At 33.6% G+C, this 21,897-nt stretch overlaps 2 protein-coding genes across 2 annotated transcripts; one reads left to right on the top strand and one right to left on the bottom strand.

Moving 5' to 3' along the window:
• The first annotated feature begins 810 nt into the window (after positions 1-810).
• On the top strand, positions 811-2,807 carry MAN6 (Glycosyl hydrolase superfamily protein). The gene is made up of 6 exons (XM_078996106.1): positions 811-960; positions 1,031-1,316; positions 1,397-1,591; positions 1,752-1,874; positions 1,966-2,177; positions 2,248-2,807. Exons 1-6 carry the CDS (start codon positions 842-844, stop codon positions 2,681-2,683), a joined length of 1,371 nt encoding a protein of 456 aa, XP_078852232.1. The 5' UTR covers positions 811-841; the 3' UTR covers positions 2,684-2,807.
• Positions 2,808-2,936: 129 nt separating this feature from the next.
• On the bottom strand, positions 2,937-5,936 carry LOC145047772 (serine/threonine-protein kinase AtPK2/AtPK19-like). The gene is made up of 7 exons (XM_078996105.1): positions 5,802-5,936; positions 4,307-5,159; positions 4,155-4,237; positions 3,948-4,068; positions 3,679-3,852; positions 3,489-3,596; positions 2,937-3,393 (listed from the first exon to the last, which is right to left on the bottom strand). Exons 2-7 carry the CDS (start codon positions 4,892-4,894, stop codon positions 3,091-3,093), a joined length of 1,377 nt encoding a protein of 458 aa, XP_078852231.1. The 5' UTR covers positions 4,895-5,159; positions 5,802-5,936; the 3' UTR covers positions 2,937-3,090.
• Between the last annotated feature and the right edge of the window lie 15,961 nt (positions 5,937-21,897).

The following is a 21,897-nucleotide window of genomic DNA, read 5'->3' as shown; positions in this document are numbered from 1 at the left end:
ATCTTTTATTTGTTTGATATATCCATTTAGCTCATTTTAATAAAGGACACAATTTGGGGCTTCAAAATTCAAATTGCTTACTCAATAACGGGCCATTCTTTGCTATATGTTCTTTTTCTAAAAACACATACACACATGAATTTGTAACATACATTGGATAATAATCTTTAAATTACTACATAAATCTCTCCATGTTTCATTCGGCTTTACATTTGCATTAGCCCATGTGCTAACCTTTCTATTCGGCCCAAATCTTTTTTCTAATGAATAAAATTTCGTACATACAAAGTAAGCATAACTTCGAATTCACAATGTTAAAGTCATTATATGCTCCTTGACTAAAAACATTTCCTCCTCTATTTGCTTTCTTTGTATTTAACTCATTTAATTGTTTTTTTAGAAAATTAAATGGAAATAATATGTTGTAACGAGACTACCTTCTTCATAACTCTTACTCAATCACGTATGTATGTATATCCTGCGAACCAATTTCTCTAAAAAAATAATTATTTCATGCCCCACAACTTTCACCACTTTTGGATGAATATTAATTAATAATATTCTTTTTTGTTATTTTATAAAAACTACACGTATAGTTAATTTGCAGTAAAAAAACCAAATGGTTAGCTAAAAAGATAAACCAATCAAATCATAAATACATTAGAGAAAGAGAAACACCAAACCCCGTAATTTCATCATCTTAGCTTCGAAGGTAGCAAAATGGTTTCCTCCAACAACACTTCTCTTGAGTTGCACAGCAAGGATGCCATCATCATCGCCATTATTACACCAAATTATCTTGTTATTTATACTTGTTTCATTACACATTCACCATGTCACCATGGCTACCCATATAACAATTTTCTTCGTGGTTATTATCATTTTTATTTTCAATGGGCACACTAACGGTTTGTTACATGGTCTCAATGAAGGTCAAGTTACTGATACAACAATGCATAGGTTTGTGAATTTATCTTCATTGCTATGTTTGTGTTCTAGAGTTTATTTGATTTCATCATTGAATATGCAGGGTTGATTGCAAGGGTGACGTGGAAATGGAAGATGATGCATGGATGATGGTGCAAAAAAGTGGGAACCAATTTGTGGTGAATAATCAACCGTTTTATGTAAACGGGTTCAATACATACTGGTTGATGGTATTTGCTGTGGACAACTCTACAAGAGGAAAAGTTACTCAAGTCTTTCAACAAGCATCTGATGTGGGATTGACCGTGTGTCGAACATGGGCTTTTAATGATGGCCAATGGCGCGCTCTTCAGAAAAAACCATTTGTTTATGATGAAGATGTTTTCAAGGTTCTTTTTATATGTTATTTGTTATCTGTTAGGGTTTTATTTTTCACTTGGCCTTCTGACTAATATACAAAAGCTTACAGGCATTAGATTTTGTGGTGAGTGAAGCAAAGAAATTCAATATTAGGCTCATACTATCGTTGACAAACAACTGGGATGCTTATGGTGGAAAACCGCAATACGTCAAATGGGGGAAGGAAGCTGGCTTAAATTTGACTAATGATGATGACTTCTTCTTTCACCCGACTCTAAAAAGCTACTACAAGTCTCATGTCAAGGCAAGTTTTCTTTTTAACAGAGCACTGTGTGTATTTGATTTACATTTTACATGATGTTTTTACAGCAGAGTTGTGTTGGTTGGATCCACTCTGTAGAAAGAATAACTATTTTGCAGAAACTTCTATATTTTACTTTACACGTTGTTTCTTGGCTTTGTAGACTGTGTTGAATCGAGTGAATACGGTAACCAACATGACTTACAAGGATGATCCCACTATTTTTGCGTGGGAATTGATTAATGAGCCGAGATGTGAATCAGATCCTTCGGGGGATAAACTTCAGGTACTCTTTTAGGGTTTAGGGTTTATCGATAAAAAAAAAACATTTATGATTTGTATGCTTTGAACTAAGTATACAGTACGTAATCATATAGGAATGGATAGAAGAGATGGCGGTTTATGTGAAAACAATCGATCCAAAACATCTAGTGGAAATCGGTCTTGAAGGATTTTATGGTCCTTCAACACCTAATAAGGTTCAATACAATCCAAATACCTATGCTCAACAAGTGGGTACCGATTTCATCAGAAACCATCAAGTTCTTGGTGTTGATTTTGCTTCTGTTCATATTTATGCAGACTCTTGGTATGTCAACTATCAAGTATCAATTGTTAATATTGTCTGTCTAACTCACAAATTTAATGGTTTTATTCAGGATTTCACCATCGATATCTAATGATCATATCGCATTCACAAAGTCATGGATGCAATCACACATTGATGATGCGGAGAACTACCTCGGGATGCCGGTTGTTTTCAGTGAGTTTGGTGTATCTAAAAAGGATCCGGGGTACAACGAGTCATACAGGGACAACTTAATAAGCACGGTGTACAACACATTACTTGATTCAGCTAAGAAAGGAGGGAGTGGAGGTGGGTCCCTTTTGTGGCAGGTGTTTCCTGATGGAACAGAGTATATGGATGATGGGTATGCAATCATTCTCTCAAAATCTCCTTCAACATCAAGCATCATATCGCGACATTCCACAAGGCTCACGCTTTTTAATTCCTTATGCAAATGGAAGTGTCATTGGGGTTGCAAGAAAAAGCATGAGTTTGATGGAGGATTCCATTTCCTTGATGAGCTTTAAACAATGGTGGTATTTACTATTTACTTTTTACCATATGTTACAGTCGTACAATGAATCTACAAACATATGTTACATGTAAGTAATGACACTTGTCTGTTTTATAAGATACACCAAAGTAACGCCATATTCCAGTTGTCTCATATTTTTCTTGTGTTATTTCCACTACTCGGTTTCAAATTAAATTTTATTAAATAATGACCAGCTTTTAGTTTTGTTTCACCTAGTTACCTCAAAAAATTTAAGGGTTTTGACATCTAATTAAAACAAACTTTAATTTATGGACTTACATAATTATAAGTCGCAATAAACTATTTTAAGCATATCACAAATAACATTTGTAATTAAACACACTAAAATTGAAATCAGAAATACAAGTTTTTTAGAACAAATAAGTAGAGTGAGTACCATTAGCAAGCTGGGCTTTGTCTGTGAAGAAAAGAGGCAGCAGGCTTGACATAAGTGAACCCCTGAAAGAGGTCAGATGAGCCATTTGGGCTGGATGCAGGTGAATCCAGTAGGGGCATATCCGTCCAACGTTTATCAAAGTTAGCAATGCATTGATTTCCAGAAACTTCCGGACGAAAACTCGGCTGGATTTCACGCGCATCCAGTTTCTTCCAGTTTATCGGTTTGAACCATTTGTGATTCTTTATTTCATCACTTCCTGTTACCCCATTGCCTAGCCTCTTGCTTGGATCCTTTTGCAGCAACTAAAAAAAAAAAAAAAAAAAAAAAAACAATATTATTATGTGGTCAAACATGGTCAAGATTCAATTTTTCTTTTTTAGAAAGTAAATCCACTTACCCCTTTCAAAAGTGCATGTGCTTCACTTGACAAAAATGCAGGGAGCTTCATCTTGTCTTTCACTATCTTTTTCTGTACTTTGTCCCTGTTTCCTCCATGAAACGGTGGCTGTTCAAGATTAGATAGATAACACATACAAACAATTAGACTTGATAAGGGCAAAACAGTCATTTCACTAGGGAAATTTCACCTGTCCTGTGAGCATCTCAAACAACAAGATTCCAACACTCCACCAATCAGCAGCCTTGTCATGGCCTTTCCCAAGAATAATTTCAGGTGACATGTATTCTACTGTTCCACATAAAGAATTTGATCTTGCATTTTCATCAAACTCTTTTGCTAGCCCAAAATCCGTAAGCAATGCCTAAATAAATAAACTCACATGTTTAATAAAAGAACTGTGTGTGTGTGTGTGAGAGAGAGAGAGAAAATTAACAATTTAAAAACAAAAAAAAGTACATGTCCATCCACATCAAGTAGTATATTTTCAGGCTTAAGATCCCTATGCATTATCCCATTTGCATGAAGGTGAGAAACAGCTGAAACAATCTCTGCAGCATAAATACGCGCCAAATCCTCTCTAAAACAATCATAATCATAAATAAATAATTAATTAATCAGTTTATGTTATTTTTAAAGTTACAAAAATAAATAAATAAAACTCACCGAAACAGTCCATGGTGATATAGCTGGAAAAAAAGATGTCCACCATTCACAAAGTCCAAAACGAGGTAAAGTCGATATTTTGTCTGAAGATTAAAAGAGTGAGCATAAACAGATACAAAAAGGGTAGTTTTGGAATTTAGAAAAAAAAGTACCTGGAAAGAGTAACGAAGCTGGACAATAAAGGGATGATCAATCTTTGTCAAGATATCCCTCTCTGCTTTCATATACTCAGCATGATTTTTCTCCACAATCTTATCTTTTCTCACAACTTTCATTGCATATATTTCCAAACTATCTCTCTTTCTCACTTGATACACTTTACCAAAAGCCCCTTGCCCCACAACTTTCATGACTTCAAAATCTTCAAGCCCTATGGTTTTCACCTTACAACCATTTTCAGAATCTTCTTCTTCTTCTTCAATCTCTTTATCTATCACATCACTGAAATCCTCCAATGATTCATCCGTTTCACATATGGTTAACTTCCTTAGATTGAGCAAATGGCTTACACATGGCGTGGGGCCCACTAAAGAATGTGAACGGCTGTAAATGACCACAGGGTCATCGCTTGGAATTTCAGAATTGCCAGCTGGCAGTGGGAGAGGACCAAATGTATCAGAAAAGTCCAATTCAAGAGTATCTGATGTTTCATTGGGAGGGTTTTTTGGGAATTGAAAATAGTTCTTGGAGGATTTGAATGGCTTGTTCTCAATTAAAGCAGTTAATTGAGAAGAAACCATTGTGGAAATTGGAAAACAGAAAGGAGTGTTTTGTTTGTATTAGTATTACAGACTATGGATGGAAAGATACTAAGATTCGAGCTGATGAAAGGCTTCTACCAATGGCTTTAATTAGAAGGAAGTTCAAGTAAACAATTGGATTCTTAAAGAAATTTGACAGAATGCAAACCAAAGTAGAGTAAGTGGAGTTGCTCTTGTTTCCCGATTTACAGGAAACGATGGATGCAATGCTGTTTCTTGAATTCATGAAGATCTGGTCTAAATTCTGCTTACATGAAGAAACAACACACAAGTCAGAAATTGTACTTTTGTAAATATGCATTGTGATGGATTTTAGTTGTTATTTCAATATGTTGTATTATATTATGATAAATTTATACAGACAATAGTAATTCCAGTAAACATGCAAGCCAAGCCTACCACCTAAAAGATTAATATTAATTTTGCAAAAGTCCAATTTTGACTTGAATGGTCAAACTGACAGTTTTGTCATATCAATATTACTATGAATCTATTTCCATTTCCAACCTTGAATCTTCTAGTTCTTTTGTGCAACATACCGTATTTTAAAGTTAAAGCAAGTTCATATCAAGCGTTGACCTTAAATTTTTAAAAGATCCCCATAAGATCAGATGCGATATCAGATCTTTCAGGGGAAAAAAGGCATAACCTAATTCAACAGGGAAAACCAAAATTCCAGATTCTTTAACAATTCACTTTCTGGAATTCATTTCAACAAATGATAAAAACGCGAGATCGGAATTTGCTGCGAATTTTGTGTAAAAATATACGCCAAGTAATACGGATTAAAGAATGAATTCTACTCAAACAAACATGAAACTCGTAATGTAGCGAAATCCCAACATAACAACTAACAAATACAGATGGAAGAAGAAAAATCGGGTACCTTTTAGGCGCTTCAAGGATGGTTTTGGTCTTTGGAGATGTGTTTTTGGGGGGTTGTTCTTGAGATCGGAAGATAAAGCACGAAATTTTGGGCCGCCACTTTAAAATACGGAGGACAATTTCTGAGAATGTGGGCTTTACCACGTGTTGACTTTTTAGTGGTTGCTTGAATCCGGTACGAAATCATTTTGCCTTTTTCATCTAATGTCACAAAAAAAAAAAAAAAAAAAAGGAATATGACTTATCAAGGTAATTAATTTTTCGGTATGTTTACATCTAGGTAATTATCTTTTTTTTTGTATATATGTAGGTAACAAATTTTTTGGGAGTGTTCACATATGACCATTATGACCTGCTATAGCAGGTTAAATCTTAAATGTGAACGCTTTCAACAAGTTTGTTACCTAGATATGTACAAAAAAAATAGTTACCCAAATATGAACAAAACGAAAAGTAAAAATTAAATTACATGAATGGTCCCTGTAGTTTGGGGGAATTTGTGGTTTTGGTCTCTAAGTTATTTTTTTAAACTTAAATGGTTCCTATTGTTTATTTTTGTTGCGCGTTTGGTCCCCATATTACCTAAAAATACTATTGTGCCCTTATTAATTTATTTTTTTAATTAATTTTCTTATCTATGTTTATTTTTACATATTTATAAAAATTAATATACCACACATATTTGTATCTCCTAGGATGATCCCTACTATTTATTTTTTAATTAATTTAATTTTTTAACTCGGATGGTCCCTACTATTTAATTTTGTTACGAACTTGGTCTCTGTCTTACCTAAAAAGACTATTGTGCCCTTACTAATTTTTTTAATTAATTTTCTTGTTTATGTACTTATGCTTTATATGTTTAAGAAAAATTAGTAGACCTCACATATCTGTATCTCCTCACCATCCCATCTTTCATCATTCTTAACTTCTATTTATTTTTCATTTTTAGTGATATCGACGTCTTCATCATCACTTCTTTTTTTGGTCCTTCAACTCCGTCGAAACAACACTACAACCCACTAAATATGAAGAGACAGTAGGTTATGGTGTTGGTTCTCCAGAGTTGAAGTACCAAAAAAAAAAAAAGAATGACGGTGAAGACGTTGATGTTACTAAAGATGGAAAAGAAATAGAAGATGGGGAGGATCAGAGATGAGATGGTGAATGGTAAGACTCAAATTAAATTTCTCAAATGTGGTTTCAGGTTTACGGTGATAAGATACATATATTTGGGGTATATTAATTTTTTTATAAAAAATAAATACATAAATAAGAAAATTAATTTAAAAAATTAATAAGGGAAAAATAGTATTTTTAGATAAGACAAAGACCAAACGCGTAACAAAAATAAACAGTAAGGATCATCCAAGTTAAAAAAAAAATTAATTAAAAATAAACAGTAGAGATCATCCGAGGAGATACAAATATGTGTGGTCTATTAATTTTTTTAAATATGTATAAAATAAACACATAGATAAGAAAATTAATTAAAAAAATAAATTAATAAGGGCACAATAGTATTTTTAGCTAAGACGGGGACCAAACGCGCAACGAAAATAAATAGTAGGGACCATTTAAGTTAAAAAAATAAATTATGGACAAAAACCACAAATTCCCCCAAACCACAGGGACCATTCATGTAATTTAATTTTTAATTTTCATTTTGTTCATATTTGGGTAATTATTGTTTTTGTACACATCTAAGTAACAAACTTGTTGAAAGAGTTCACATCTAGGATTTAACCTGCTATAGCAGGTCATAATGGTCATATGTGAACACTTCCAAAATGTTTGTTACCTACATATGTACAAAAAAAAAATAGTTATCCAGATGTGAACATACCGAAAAGTTAATTACCTTGATAAGTCATATTCCCCAAAAAAAAATGTTGACACTTGAAATTTTAAATTAAGTGAATTTGTTATGCCACACTTCATTTTTTTTGTACTAATTTTAGGCTGTTTTTAGGGATTTTACACTTAATTTAGTAAATGTTTTAGTTTCTTATTGGTCTCCTTCTTAATTCTTATTATATTTGGTTGGTGATTTAGGTAAACCATGATATCGTATTAAATGAATGATGGTTGGTAATTTAGTTGTGGACACGGTACAATAATGAAGGAATGGTTAGAAGAATATGGAACATAAGATGTGTACCAAATACATCCCTAACATCTTTGATATTTTATTTTAGGAACCTTGAGTTGATATTAATGTGTTTAAGATCATTAGACATCTTTATTTTTACGTTAAAATTAAAATTATTTTTATTTATTCTTATTTATTTCAGAGTATAAAAATTATTACGGAATTCGTTCCCAAAACATTATAATAGTATTATCAAAGCATTTCTGAAGAAAAGTATTTCATTTATATTTAAAAATCATGGGATGTCATCGTGAATAAAGATACATAAGCATAAATAAGTCTTAAGGCTCATCGGTGTGGGTGCGGTCTAAGACCGCACTTCGTGCCACATAGGACGGGAACACCGCTCCCAAGCCGCGGTCTCGTGCGATTTTGGCCGCAGTGCGGTCCTCCAAAGCCGTGCGTTTTGATTGGTTGAGGCAATATGGTGTGGATTGAGCCGTTGAGCATTTAATTTTTTTTCTTTTGCTATTTCTTTCCTATATATATACATATCAACTTAATTTTTTTTCACAACACAATCTATTCTCTCTCAAAAAAAAATTAAAAATCACCACTCTCTCAAAAATGTCATCTTCTTCATCTTCTGAAGAATTTCAAACTATTTTTGATACCGCTATTGCGTGTGTTCAAATGAGATTATTTTGCAGAGAATGCCACTTACCAATGGTATTACTTTCGTAGGCGCTTCAGAATGCTCAAAGGTTTGTTCGAACGTATAGTTGAAGATGTAACGAGAGAGTGCAGTTTTTTCCACAACGCTACGATGCTAGAGGTACACTCGGTTTCACTCTCTTACAAAAATGCACGGCCGAACTTCGTCAGTTAGCATATGGCATTCCACCTGATGCATTAGACGAAAGTTTTTGGATGTCTGCTAGGATAGCACGAGACAGTCTCCATTTTTTCTACAAAATTGTGATTCAATTTTATGGTCCAAAATATTTACGTAAGCCTACACGTAATGACATCCTGCAATTGCAAGCTCATCATGCTAGTGTGCATGGGTTTCCTGGAATGCTAGGAAGCTTAGATTGTCTCCATTGGGCATGGGAAAATTGCCCTATAGCATATCATGGGCAATTTACCCGAGGTGATCATGGTCACCCAACGGTCATACTTGAAGCAGTTGCATCACAAGATATGTGGATTTGGCATTATTTTTTTGGTTCTCCTGGTTCGATTAACGACATCAACGTTCTTAACCGTTCACCAATATTTAACAACATATACGATGGATCCGCACCAGATTCTTCTTTTCAAGTGCGTGGAACGCCATATAAGTATGGTTATTATCTGGTCGATGGAATCTATCCTGAGTATGTTGTGTTTGTTAAATCGTTTTTCAGCTCCACATGGTTCTAGACGAAATAAATTCAAGAGAGCTCAAGAAAGAGATGGGAAGGATGTTGAGCGTGCTTTTGGAGCTCTGAAGAAACGGCGGTTCATATTTAAAAAACCAACAGCTTATTTGGGAGAGAAAAAACTTCAAGAAATCAAGTATACATGTATTATATTACATAACATGATTATTGAAGATGAAGGAAGAGCGATATGAAGAAACCATACCAGAGACACAACCAATAGAAATTGGCGGCGAATAGTATATAAACAGGAGAGCAAAGATACGTTGCACTGAAACATTTCACAATCTTCGCAATGACTTGGTGGAATACATTTACGGGGTTCAAAACATTAACCTTAATTTTGATCCACCGGATGACCCCGAATACGAGTTCTCGGAGAACGATTTTACGTAGTTTGCTTTAGTTATTTTATTTATATTTTTTAAGTTTCTGAATTATTTAAATGTCATGTGTGTGGGTTTTTTTTTAAGTAACGCAATGTACTGTTTTTTTTTTTTAATTTTCAAGTAATGAAAAATTATGTTTTTTTATTAAAATGGAAGTTATATTAAATTAAAATAGTTTAAAAAAAAGGAAGTTTTATTAAATTAAAATACTTAAAAAACAAAAAAAAATAAAAGAAATGAAAATTGTGGCACCACACCCTTGGTGTGGCAAGAAACCACACTTGAGTGGTAAAAAGTGACATGGCGCTTATGTGGCGGGGGAGGGAGTGTGGTTTCGGTGGCACCACTCCCTCCAACCTAATAGGTCTTACAATATTTTATTATACTAATAGTCTACAAACTCCTCAAATCACTCATCATCCATGTATATTCATACCGTCATCTATAGTATAAAGAAACTGAGTGGGTGAGATTTGGGAGTCTTGTGAGCACATAGGGTTTTCAACCCATAATAATTAAATTCTTTAATTATATATTTCACATCAAATAATTTACCCGATTACTCATTCTCGTTGTTCTCACATACCGATCCTAAAAGATTGATCTCAAAGCTTCTATCCTAAGGATCATCGTCAACAACGGATAGACAATAATGTTTAGGGGATTCTTTTAGCAATATATGTCAATAAGACAACCATGAGGGAATAGAGTACATCAAATGAACACATAGTTCATTAACACCTACAGGTTGCGAGTCTGTCAATGTTCAACTTGACTGTCTAGAATAGTTTGTGGTCGTCATATATACTATGTTAGATGAATGGTTCATCAATAATCAAGTCCTCTCATCACCGTCTCATCTTTTCATCACCCATCACTACCCAATATTATATATATATATATATATATATATATATATATATATATATATATATATATATATATATATATATATATATATTCAATTAAATCAAGTAAAAATCATATATTTCATCTAACACAGATATCAAGAAATACTAATAATAAGCACATATAGCATTTAATCATCTAGATCTTTTATATTTATATGTAAGATGAAAGTAACCATACACTCACTTAATACGACGAAGCTATTTCTTCTCAAATAGTTTCTACGTTGCCCCCTTTGATATTTTATTATCTGAAATTTCTCTTTTCATAAATATATATTTATTTCTTCAAACTTTGCTCTTTTTTTTTAAGGGAAATCTTCAGAAAATGCTCAATATTTACAAATAAAGTTACACTTTATTCTCAAGATTTTTTTTTTTTTAATGAAAAAATCCTGAAAACCGGTAAAAATTTACAGTTTAACCCTTTTTAACCGGTTGAGACCGATAATAATTTAATTTAAGACTATTTCGTAAACTAACCCAAAATATTGGGACTTTTTTGTAAGTAAAAAATATTATGACTTTTTCTGTAAACAAAAATATTATGACTTTTCTATAAATAAAACCCTTATTATTATTATTATTATTATTATTATTATTATTATTATTATTATTAAAAATATAAATAAGAATACTATTTTTTGAACTTGTTATTATTAATATTGTTACTAATAAATATAAATGCATTTAAATGAAAAAATAATATTAATGACATTGTTTAAGGGTGGAGGTGAAGGAGATGATGATGCTTTTAGCATTGAAATCGTGAATGTCTGCTAGTATATTTTTACTTTGTATATGGTCATTTCACATTTGTTATTATTATTTTCAATTCAAAATATTAATACTTAACAATTTAAAAGAAGTTGCATATTTGTAAAATTGTTTATAAATAGTTTAAGGTAGAAGGGTTTCTCACTTTGTATATAAAATTGTTAAAGGTAGAAGAATTACTTTTCCAAATCCAACAAATTCACTACAAACATCTACATAGATAACCCATATCAAAATTCAGAAATATTAATTACAATATCTTGTTTAATAAAAACTAATAGGACATGTTTTTTGGATTAATACTTTTGAATTTTGATTAATACTTTTAAATTATTCCTATTACTTTTTATTAAACGAGATATTGTAACTAATAGTTTTGAATTTTGATATGGGCTACTTATGTAGATGTTTATAGTGTATCTATTGGATTTGGAAAGTAATCCCTTCTATTTTAAACATTTTTATATACAAAGTGAGAAATCTTTCTACCTTAAACTATTTATAAACAATTTTACAAATATGCAACTTCTTTTAAATTGTTAAGTGTTATTATTTTGAATTAAAAACAATAATAACAAATGTGAAATGACCATATACAAAGTAAAAATATATACAAGCAAACATTCATGATTTCAATGCTAAAAGCATTACCATCTCCTCCCCATCCACCCTTAAACAATGACATTAATATTATTTTTTCATTTAAATGCATTTATATGTATTAGTAACAATATTAATAACATATTTCATACGGACAACAGTAAACATTTGTACATTTTTTACAACAAGATTTTACATTTTACAACTAAAAAGATTTTGCTAGCAACAATTTTACCAGATTATGTCATTTTGACATCAATTTGTTCTCAAATGTTTTACACCTTTAACTTATGAGGAGTTTGCTCCTTTTATCACTATATGCATTCAGAAAGTTTTTCATTTGGGTGTTGTGGATAATCATGAAGAACACTATCGACATAGTCTTGTATTGTAAGATTAGTTCATTGTCAGAAAAAACATTATACTTCTATTTTTTTTATTAGGATATTCTACTTTGATTAAAAAAATACTCAATTATAGCAGAGAAAAATGCTTAGTATTTGAATAACATTCTATAATTTTGTAGATTTTTCAAAGTACAACGTTGTAACAAGAGAATGAAAGTATCATGTTGCAATAAACAATTATATGAAATTAAGAAACAATGAACATAAAGTTGTCATTCATATTCCTCCCCTTTCTTTTCTAGCTTTTCAAATGTCGTTCTATCAGAACAAAAAATAAAATAAGGCACTTGATGATCATATACAACCAACCCAACCTCTTGTCATTGTTCAAAGGGCAATTAGGGAAACATTACCTATCTTTACAAACAAATTTGATGAATGATTCTTACCTTTGACCACTTGGTTAATTGATCTAAGCTGATACATCTATTCAACAAAACACCATTTCACTTTTTCTTTTCAATTTATGCGACGGAGTTTTATTCTTTCACAAATTTATGCAATAATATTTCCATATTTTTACCAAAATATATAACGAAACAAAGAAAAAAGGATCATACTTGCTTGAAAGCTTTAAGAGTATTTATAGAAGAACACCTGCAACGTCTATAAAATCATAAGATTTTTCCCCAATGCCATTACAAATAGCAAGCTTTATTGTTGCTAACAGATCACTGATTCTAGTTGGGATTCACATCGAAAACGAACTCATCCTTTTACTAAGATCATAAAAATAAAATCAAACTAAGATGAAAACAATTTTATAGAAATAAAAATTCCAATGGACCTGGAATGGTCAACAAAAGGTTGCATGTTTAATTTCTTTACTTCTTTTCTTTAGTAATATAAATGTGTACAAAAATTAAAAAATTCCCGTAAACACCTACTGAATTAGTATAATATACGAATTCAACGTATTACCAAATATATAATAAACGTTATTGACAACCTATCCAAAATTATAATTGATGGATTCGTATTTACGATAACATCAACTTTCGTCTACATTTAGACTAACAAGTCACCAATCTTTGTATCATATTTTACGACACACGTCCGACGTGTGTCAGGTTGAACGCGAAATTTTGAAAAATCATAACTTCCTTATACGAAGTCATATTTAGGTGTTCTTTATATCCACAGGCTCGTGATTACGATTAGTACGACTTTCGTTTATATTATTTATCCTAAATAATCTTTTATTTTAACGTTTATTTTAGTCATATTTAATAAACTTTTACACAAATGTTATATAAACATAATATTTTGGTGTTCTTTATATCCACGGGCTCGTGATTACGATTACTGCGACTTTCGTTTATATTATTTATCCTAGATAATCTTTTATTTTTGACGTTTCTTTTAGCCATATTTAGGTTACAATCGTTTATATATATTATGTGCGTGAAGATCGGACAAATATTATATTACCACTAATCTGAACTATTTTTTTCTAGACAAAAAGGATCGGTGCTTCCCACGGTGAACTACTGGTCCGAATAAACTCATTTCCTAACACATTCTAAAGTTGAGAGGATAACTCCTGCATCTCGAGTGGTAGAAGACAATACGGTGCGTTGGCAATCAGCGATGTACCAGGGATCAGGTCGATCCGAAACTCCACCTGCCTCTTGGGAGGCACACCCGACAACTCATCCAGAAAAACATCAGGGAAATAAAGCACAATAGGAACATCAGAAATGGAAATCAATCTCTTTTCATCAACCTGAGTATCCACCACATATGTCAGATAACCCATACACCCATGTTGTAAACATTGTCTCGCCCTGGTGGCAAAACAGAAACCCGACCTTGACCTAGTATCCTCGCCATAAATGGTAAGCACTCCCCCATTAGGATCTCAAACCATCACCAATTGCCGCTCACAGTCAATCAGAGCCCCAAACCGGCTCAACCAATCCATACCTACGATAATGTAGACATCTTCCATCGCAATAGGGATAAGGTCTACCAGATACCCAACACCAAAAATCTCCAGTACACAGCCCCGATAGATGTCAGTAATGGAGACCGCATGCTTATCAGTTATAGAAATCCTCAGTGGCCTACTCAGGGCCTCATGTGCGATGCTAAAATCATGACAAAAGGATGATGACACAAAGACCGACTCCCATTCGATTCAAACAAAACTAGAGTAGGTACATAATTCACAAGGAAATTACCTAACATGAGCAATATCATAAGCAACATAGAACAAATAAACAAAAATAATAAAGAAACACATACCAACCATGACATTCGGTGTCGATTGGGCCCCCTCAGTTGTCAGTTGGAATTCTCTCCCTCGAGCCCTTGGAGCCTCGGCCTTCCCCTTCCGGCCATCAGTAATATGTAAAAGTAGTAGGAGTAGGAGCCTAGACCGTCCTTGATGCAACATGAGGACACTCAGTTCTGATATGACTCGTCTGGTTGCAATTGAAGTAAACCCAAAATCCTTTGGGTCAATCCTTTGCTATATGCCCCTCCTTGCCACACATGTACCAAATAGTCCCTGACCGATAGGGTGCCTCATAACCCTTTGACATACTTGCTGCAAGTGCAACCCTTCTGGCCTCCAACTCTCGAATCAGTGGGATTGAACCGCTTAGTCGTCGACTGCAACTAAACTAGCCTCTTCTCTCTCCCTTGAGCCTCTCTCTCATGGGTCATTAGCTCGATCTTCCTCATCCTAGCATTGGTTTGCAACTCAGCCAATGTTCGATATGAAGTGTTCACTATGAACTCATGGATATATTTCCTCAGGATACTTAGATACCGACTCACATGTGTCTGCTTCGAAGACACATGTTCAGGGGAAAACAGGGCCCTCCATGGAACATCCTGGTGATCTCACTCATCGTCTCTGTCTTCTGCTTGAGAGACAGGAACTCCTAGGCCAACCACTATCTCTCAACAAATGGCATAAACTCATCTCTAAACATCTCAGTAAACCTATCCCACATCATTGCAGAACGCTTCGCTGGAAATAGTCAACCATCACAAACTTCCACCAGTCCTTCGCTCCCAAGCGAAATAGGTTCAGCGCAAAGTAAACCTTCAAATTCTCCGGACAAGAGCAAGTTTAGAGGCAACCCTCAACATCAGAAACCTATCTCATCGCAAAAATCAGATCCTTGGTCCCGTCAAAATCTGGTAGCGTCATATTGTTGAACTCCCAGTAGCACACATAATTACCCCCTATAGTCTCGCAGTAGCAACGGTTGTGGTGGCTACGACATTAGCAGCCTCAGTGAAGGCAGAATAGTGCTCGTCAAAAGTCTTAATCAACATGGTCTTAATAGACCTGAACATCTCTGGTATGACCTCTCTGATCGCCACGGTCACCTCAACAGGAATGATCCTACGAATCTCATCATCACTGGCACTCAGCCTCTTGGGGTCGCGGGAGCCTGAACCTCAGGTAACCACCATACTGAAACACACAAGAAAATTATCAAAAACCATGCTAAAGCGCATACACAAACACTTACACACTCCTACAAGTTCCTCAGTACCTTAAGATTCATTCGTGAGTCGCATACGAATCTGATGCTTTCAGTAGTACGAGCCTAATACTACCTTCCACACCAATCTTTATTTGCCTCAAGTCTTCCTCTCAAGACCCTAAGTCACAAGAACTCTATTCATCAAAGGTATCTCTACACTCACCCTACAAGCATTCTAAGGCTATAAAATCCTAACTATGTACAATTATGCAGCATATACTAAGCAAACAACAATGATAGGTTCATTCTTATAAAAGAAACCTCTTAGGCTAACGGCATCACCACCATACTAAAACACACAAGAAAACTATCAGAAACAGGCTAAAGTGCATACACAAACACTTACACACTCCTACAAGTTCCTCAGTACCCTAAGATTTCTTCTTGAGTCGCGTACGAATCTGGTGTTTTCAGTAGTACAGGATTAATACTACCTTCCACATCAATCCGTATTTGCCTTTAGTCAACCTCTCAAAACCCTAATTCACAAGAACTCTATTCATCAGAGGTATCTCTACACTCACCCTACAGGTTCCTCAGAATTGCTACAAAACATCTAGGCACTCATCCTAGACTACTCCCCAACACCACTCTGCCTCCTAAAGATCTCTGTTATCCATGCCATTTACTTCATGCATGCCAATCATACACAATACATGACTTGATAGGCATTCGAATAAATGATTCTACCTTAAGTCCACAACCAAACAAAGAACAAGAAGAAAGGCTAAATCGGGCATTCTAAGGCTATAAAATCCTAACTATGTACAATTATGCAACATACACTAAGCAAATAGCAATGATAGTTTCAATCTTATAAAAGAAACCTCCTAGGCTAAAGGCATCACAAATCAGATAACCCTAAAATACTCTTCCTAAAGGATCCTTAGCCTATCATCTAGCATGCAGTTATATTAGTTCATAAGATAACAACTCAACACGACACATAGAATAAATAGAGATATTTGGGAAACTACCACTCGATCTCAAGCTGATTGTACACACTGCTTTATTTGGGTTTCTCCTTTGAAATTATTTGTTTCTTTTTGAAAAGATTTGATGAAAGTCCTCAAATCCTTAGTTTAAGTTTAGAATCCCCCAAGAGTTCATCTAAATCCCTCAAACCAGGGCTCTGATACTAATTTGTAACATCCAAATTTACAAACCAAAATTTTTCATTTTTAATTTCATATAAAAATACTTTTCATAAAATCCATCTCAATGAAATCACGATGTCAAATACAGATCATCATCCAAAATATCAAAGTGTCCCAAAATATTTGAAATCATAAACTGCAGATGAATGTGTACAATTAGGCCTTCGCATTCTGGCGATCCTCAGAAGTACCTAAAACACATTTAATCAACAACTATAAGCACAAAGCTTAGTGATTTCCCTAAAATACCACATAAAACACAGCACAAAATAAACAGCTATGAGTTATCAGTAACCCTTGAGAGACTACCTGAAGTCTTAGTGGGTAATAGCATGCCCGATGGGTTATCAGCAACCCTGGAGACTACTCGAAGTCTCAATGCATATAGTAACACATGTCATAGTAATAACACATAGACCCAGTTGGTCATCACAAATATAAGTATATTCTACCACATATGTAAGAATAATGGGGAGACTCACCTTGCATAGATGATTGATAAAACTCACACCCAAACTGTCGGAACTAGACTCCATCTACTAACTACACCAGTTAACCATAATTAATAATTAAGGTACATTTTCATACTCCACTAATCCCAATACAAGTCTAATACACATTTAGGACAGAAGACCCTTTTTGCCCCTTCAAATCAATCACAAATCCACCTAAGGCATAATGGTCATAAAGTCAACGAAAGTCAACATGCGGCCGCAAGCGGGGAGTACTCAGATCTACGTTGGACGTAGAGCACAAGGAAGGAAAGGACTGTCTCGAAACTGGCTACGTTGGGCGTATCCATGATTACGCTCGACGTACGCGACTGATCCCAAAGTTCCTTTTTTAAGGTCTTAATCATTAAGACATTTACTCCAACTTCATATCTGACCCTAAAAGACGTCCTAATCCATAAAATCTCTGACTTTATACCTTTGTATGGATAAAGAGAGCTTAATCCCAAAACCTTAACTTCTAGCATCACCAAAAACTCCAAAACACATGCATGGAAGAAAGGGAAGGACCAAGCTAACATTTTTATGACTCTAAGCACCCTAAAACGTCTGAAAGGATAACTTATATACTCTGGAGTATTCCATACTCACGAAGATCAAGGTTTTGGGAAAAATGAACAGAAATCTAAGCATAAACAAGATCTAACAAAACAAGCTCCAATGTATGAACTTTATACCTCAAAAGATAAACAAGGAGATGTAGAATCTGGATCCAAAAGCTTGAATACAACACCACCTTTTGGATGATCTTCCTTCATTACCAAGAATACTTAAAAATCACTCACAAGCTTCAAATCTCACTCATAAAGGCTAGGGTTTCGATATTAGAGTTTAGAGGGATGGAGGTTGGTCATAAGGATGTCCAAGGGGTATTATGATGCTTAAATATGGGTCACAATCCTAAATTTTAGGGTTAAAGAGCTGCACGAGTACCCCCGATGTGACATCCCAAAATTTTCAACAAATTTAAACTTTTCAAAACAACTCATTTACTAATAAAAGTGTTTGCAAAACCATTGTTTCCAAAACATGATTTTAAATCAGAGTCTCCCAAGATCCAATTAGTAATAAAACCAAGGATGTGTATGGTTACGCCTTTGCTTTGCCACGGTCCTCTTAAGTACCAGAAACCATAAATAAAAACTGTAAGCATGAAGCTTAGTGAGTTCCCCTAAAGTACCAGCACACGAATAAATAACATATACAAATAACAACATGTATTGGGTCCACAACTAAAAGACTAGATTACCCTTGAGCCCACAGTATGAGTCTGGATTGCCTATCGGGCCCACAACTTATATCTGGATTGCTCCTGAGACCACATCATAAGTTTGGATTGCCCTCGGGGCCCATAGCTTATGTCTAGCTTGCTCCCTAGTCCAATTAGTCATCGGATCGGAATACAATGTTCAACCCTCATTACGAGTCTGGCATACCAACCGGTCCTCAGATCGTATATGGAATGCTATTGAGCCCTCAGTATGAGCCAGGCATTCCCTACGCAACCCTTATCTCATATCGGGAATGCTCCAATACCCTTAATCCCTCAATACGAGTCTGACGTATCACAAGGTCCTCATCTCGTATCTGGAATGCACCTGAGCCCTCCAATATAAGTTTGGCATACCCTACCCGACCCTCAGCTCAAATCTGGAATGCTCCAGGGTTTGTTGGCTACACCATAAAATAGTACAACTTGAACCCAACACAATATGTCGATAGATAACAAACATATATACAGATAATCATGCAACCAAAAATCATAAGTAGTCTTACAGAGAATGCATGGAACAAAACCAACCATTTAGACTTTGCATGTCCATCAAGTGCTTAACTCAACTTCTTAATCCATTAAGACCCTTTAGAGAATGCATGGAACAAAACCAACCATTTAGACCTCGTTTTTATGACTCAAGACCCTTCCAAAGGTCTGAAAGGATAAGTTAATGGGCCAAGAACATGCTATGTTCATGAATCTCCATATTTGGGATAAAAGGACCAAAAACCAGTCCAATACAAGATCTAAATGAAACTTCACCAAGTTTATAACTTGATACCTCAAAATGGTGCCAAAAGCTGGTGTGATCCTGGATCTAAAGAGCTTCACTCCTCCAAGGTGGTCTCTCCTTCATTCCTTCTTCTTTAATGGCACAAAACACACACATTCAAGCTTAGAAATGTTTCACATGATGGATTAGGGTTGCAAAAATGTTCTAAGAGGATGGAGGCTGATGAAATGAGGCTATAATGGGGTTTAAATATGAGCTAAACCCTAAAAATTAGGGTTTTCACGTCTGGTACGTACACCCTATGTACTAGGTCACACCCTAGCATGCTCGGCATACACACGTACACATAGCATACTCCCTACTGTCCAAAATTACAAAATGCCACTAAGGCCTTCTTTTCACTCTTTCTTACACTTAGGGTCCAAATTGCGATTAATCTCAATATAATGGTCAACAATGAAAGTGCCTCATAATCAGGTGTTACACCCGACGTACTCACATGTACGCCCAGCGTACTCCAACTTTGACACGTCACCACATGCTGACTTATGCCCGACGTACAGTCTTGTACACCCACATGGCCTTAAATGAAAAAAAAAAAGTTACTAAGGGTTAGAATGGAATTTACCTGGCAACAGGTGTTACATAAATATAATTATCAACTTAATATTATTTTAAAACATTATGGTAAATTAATTTAGAAATTAGTCACTTACTTATTTGACATTTTTATTAGGTAACATAATATAATTTATAAGGCTATGTTATTTTTAATTAGTATTATTGTAATTGATTTAAAATTCATTTATCTAGAAAAAATTTAATTATTATTAAAAAAAAAAGTTTTAGAAAAAATTTAATTATTATAAAAAAATAGTTTTAGATATTTTTAGTTAATTTGACACATCGATTTAATATTATATATTTTAAACTATTTAAAAAAATAGGATTTGGATATTTTTAAGTTTATTTGATAGTTTGATTTGTATTTTGGATTTAACATGATATCTAATTTAACATTTTAAATATATTATATTGATAATTCAAAAAATCTACAATTAATATGATAATATTTCACATTTAATAAGATATTTAAATTAATAAACTAGATATATTAGAATGAAATATAAAGAGGTTGGGTTTTCAAATGAATATTGTAAAGAGAAAAATGTTATTTTACAGTATAATATAGATATAGATAGATAATTATTAAAAGAAATAATTAAAAAATATTAAAAAAAAAAAAAACACAATCAATGGTTAATTAGAGACGAAAACCGAAGCAAAAACAACAATAAATGGATATGGCTTCTTTTTAACTTTTAAAATTATTAAAAAAAATAAAAAAGAACTAAAAAAATATTTAAAAAAATTAAAAAAAAAAAACACACACCAAGGAAAAATAATCAATTTAATTCGGTCAAAACAAAAATAAAGTACATAAAAATAAAAAAACAAATCCGATGAATAGATCTAACAATCCGTGTATACGTGTCGTATATACATGTGAGACATGAATCTTACAACACGAATTTGTTAAACACAAACACAATACAACACGAATTGTAAAACATGTATGAGTTACCAAACAAAAACATATGTAACAAATTCATGTGATGTGACACCACAAATAGATATGTTTTTAATCGTGTTACATGGAAACACGAATAGACATGTTTTAATACTATTTTTTAAGCTAGGTTAACACGCAATAATCTTAATCCAAAGTACAAACTCCCAATTACAATCCTAAATCTTTGTTTGTGCATATTATAAGTGTAAACTTTAACTCCTAAATCTATACGTGTATATATTTGTCTATGCGTATTTATAAGTGTAAATTTGTGTTATACGCGTCTAAACAGGTAAATTCGTATTTGACATGTGTTAGACATGAAACATGAATTTAAAATACGTATCGATACGAATAAACATGAAACACGGATTTCTAAAACACGTACACGAAAAACTTATATCGTGTTAACCGTATTGTATATCAAATTGTTAGGTCTAGGTCTACCAAAAAGACGATATCAAGCAAGGTTTAAACAATTAATAACAATAGATAAAGTAATACATATAACACGTATAAATAGTACACGCATCTAAATAATCAACTATTTTTCTAGATCCAATTCAATTAAAAATACAATAAGCTTCTTTGATCTTTTTTACCTACTTTTTATATTTGATGCGAATAGAATATTTCTTTTCTTTATAGAATCGAGAGATTATTTAATGTTTTGTTCTTTTTGGAGAATCCAACCTGACACTGATAAATTTGAAATAAGAAGTTCAAGAAAAAATTAGAATTTT

This window comes from Lactuca saligna, chromosome 5 (assembly GCF_052625555.1).
Source record: "Lactuca saligna cultivar CGN05327 chromosome 5, ASM5262555v1, whole genome shotgun sequence".
NCBI classification, from domain to species: domain Eukaryota; kingdom Viridiplantae; phylum Streptophyta; class Magnoliopsida; order Asterales; family Asteraceae; genus Lactuca; species Lactuca saligna.
This window is presented reverse-complemented; position numbering and strand designations above follow the sequence as displayed.

Excerpts from the sequence above, each read along its gene's own strand:
- MAN6 (XM_078996106.1), top strand. The coding sequence starts at position 842 with ATGGCTACCCATATAACAATTTTCTTCGTGGTTATTATCATTTTTATT. Across the intron at positions 961-1,030 it reads ACTGATACAACAATGCATAG|GGTTGATTGCAAGGGTGACG; the intron begins GTTTGTGAATTT and ends TTGAATATGCAG. Across the intron at positions 2,178-2,247 it reads CATATTTATGCAGACTCTTG|GATTTCACCATCGATATCTA; the intron begins GTATGTCAACTA and ends GGTTTTATTCAG.
- LOC145047772 (XM_078996105.1), bottom strand. The coding sequence starts at position 4,894 with ATGGTTTCTTCTCAATTAACTGCTTTAATTGAGAACAAGCCATTCAAA. Across the intron at positions 4,238-4,306 it reads AGCTTCGTTACTCTTTCCAG|ACAAAATATCGACTTTACCT; the intron begins GTACTTTTTTTT and ends TTTAATCTTCAG. Across the intron at positions 3,597-3,678 it reads TTGAGATGCTCACAGGACAG|CCACCGTTTCATGGAGGAAA; the intron begins GTGAAATTTCCC and ends AATCTTGAACAG.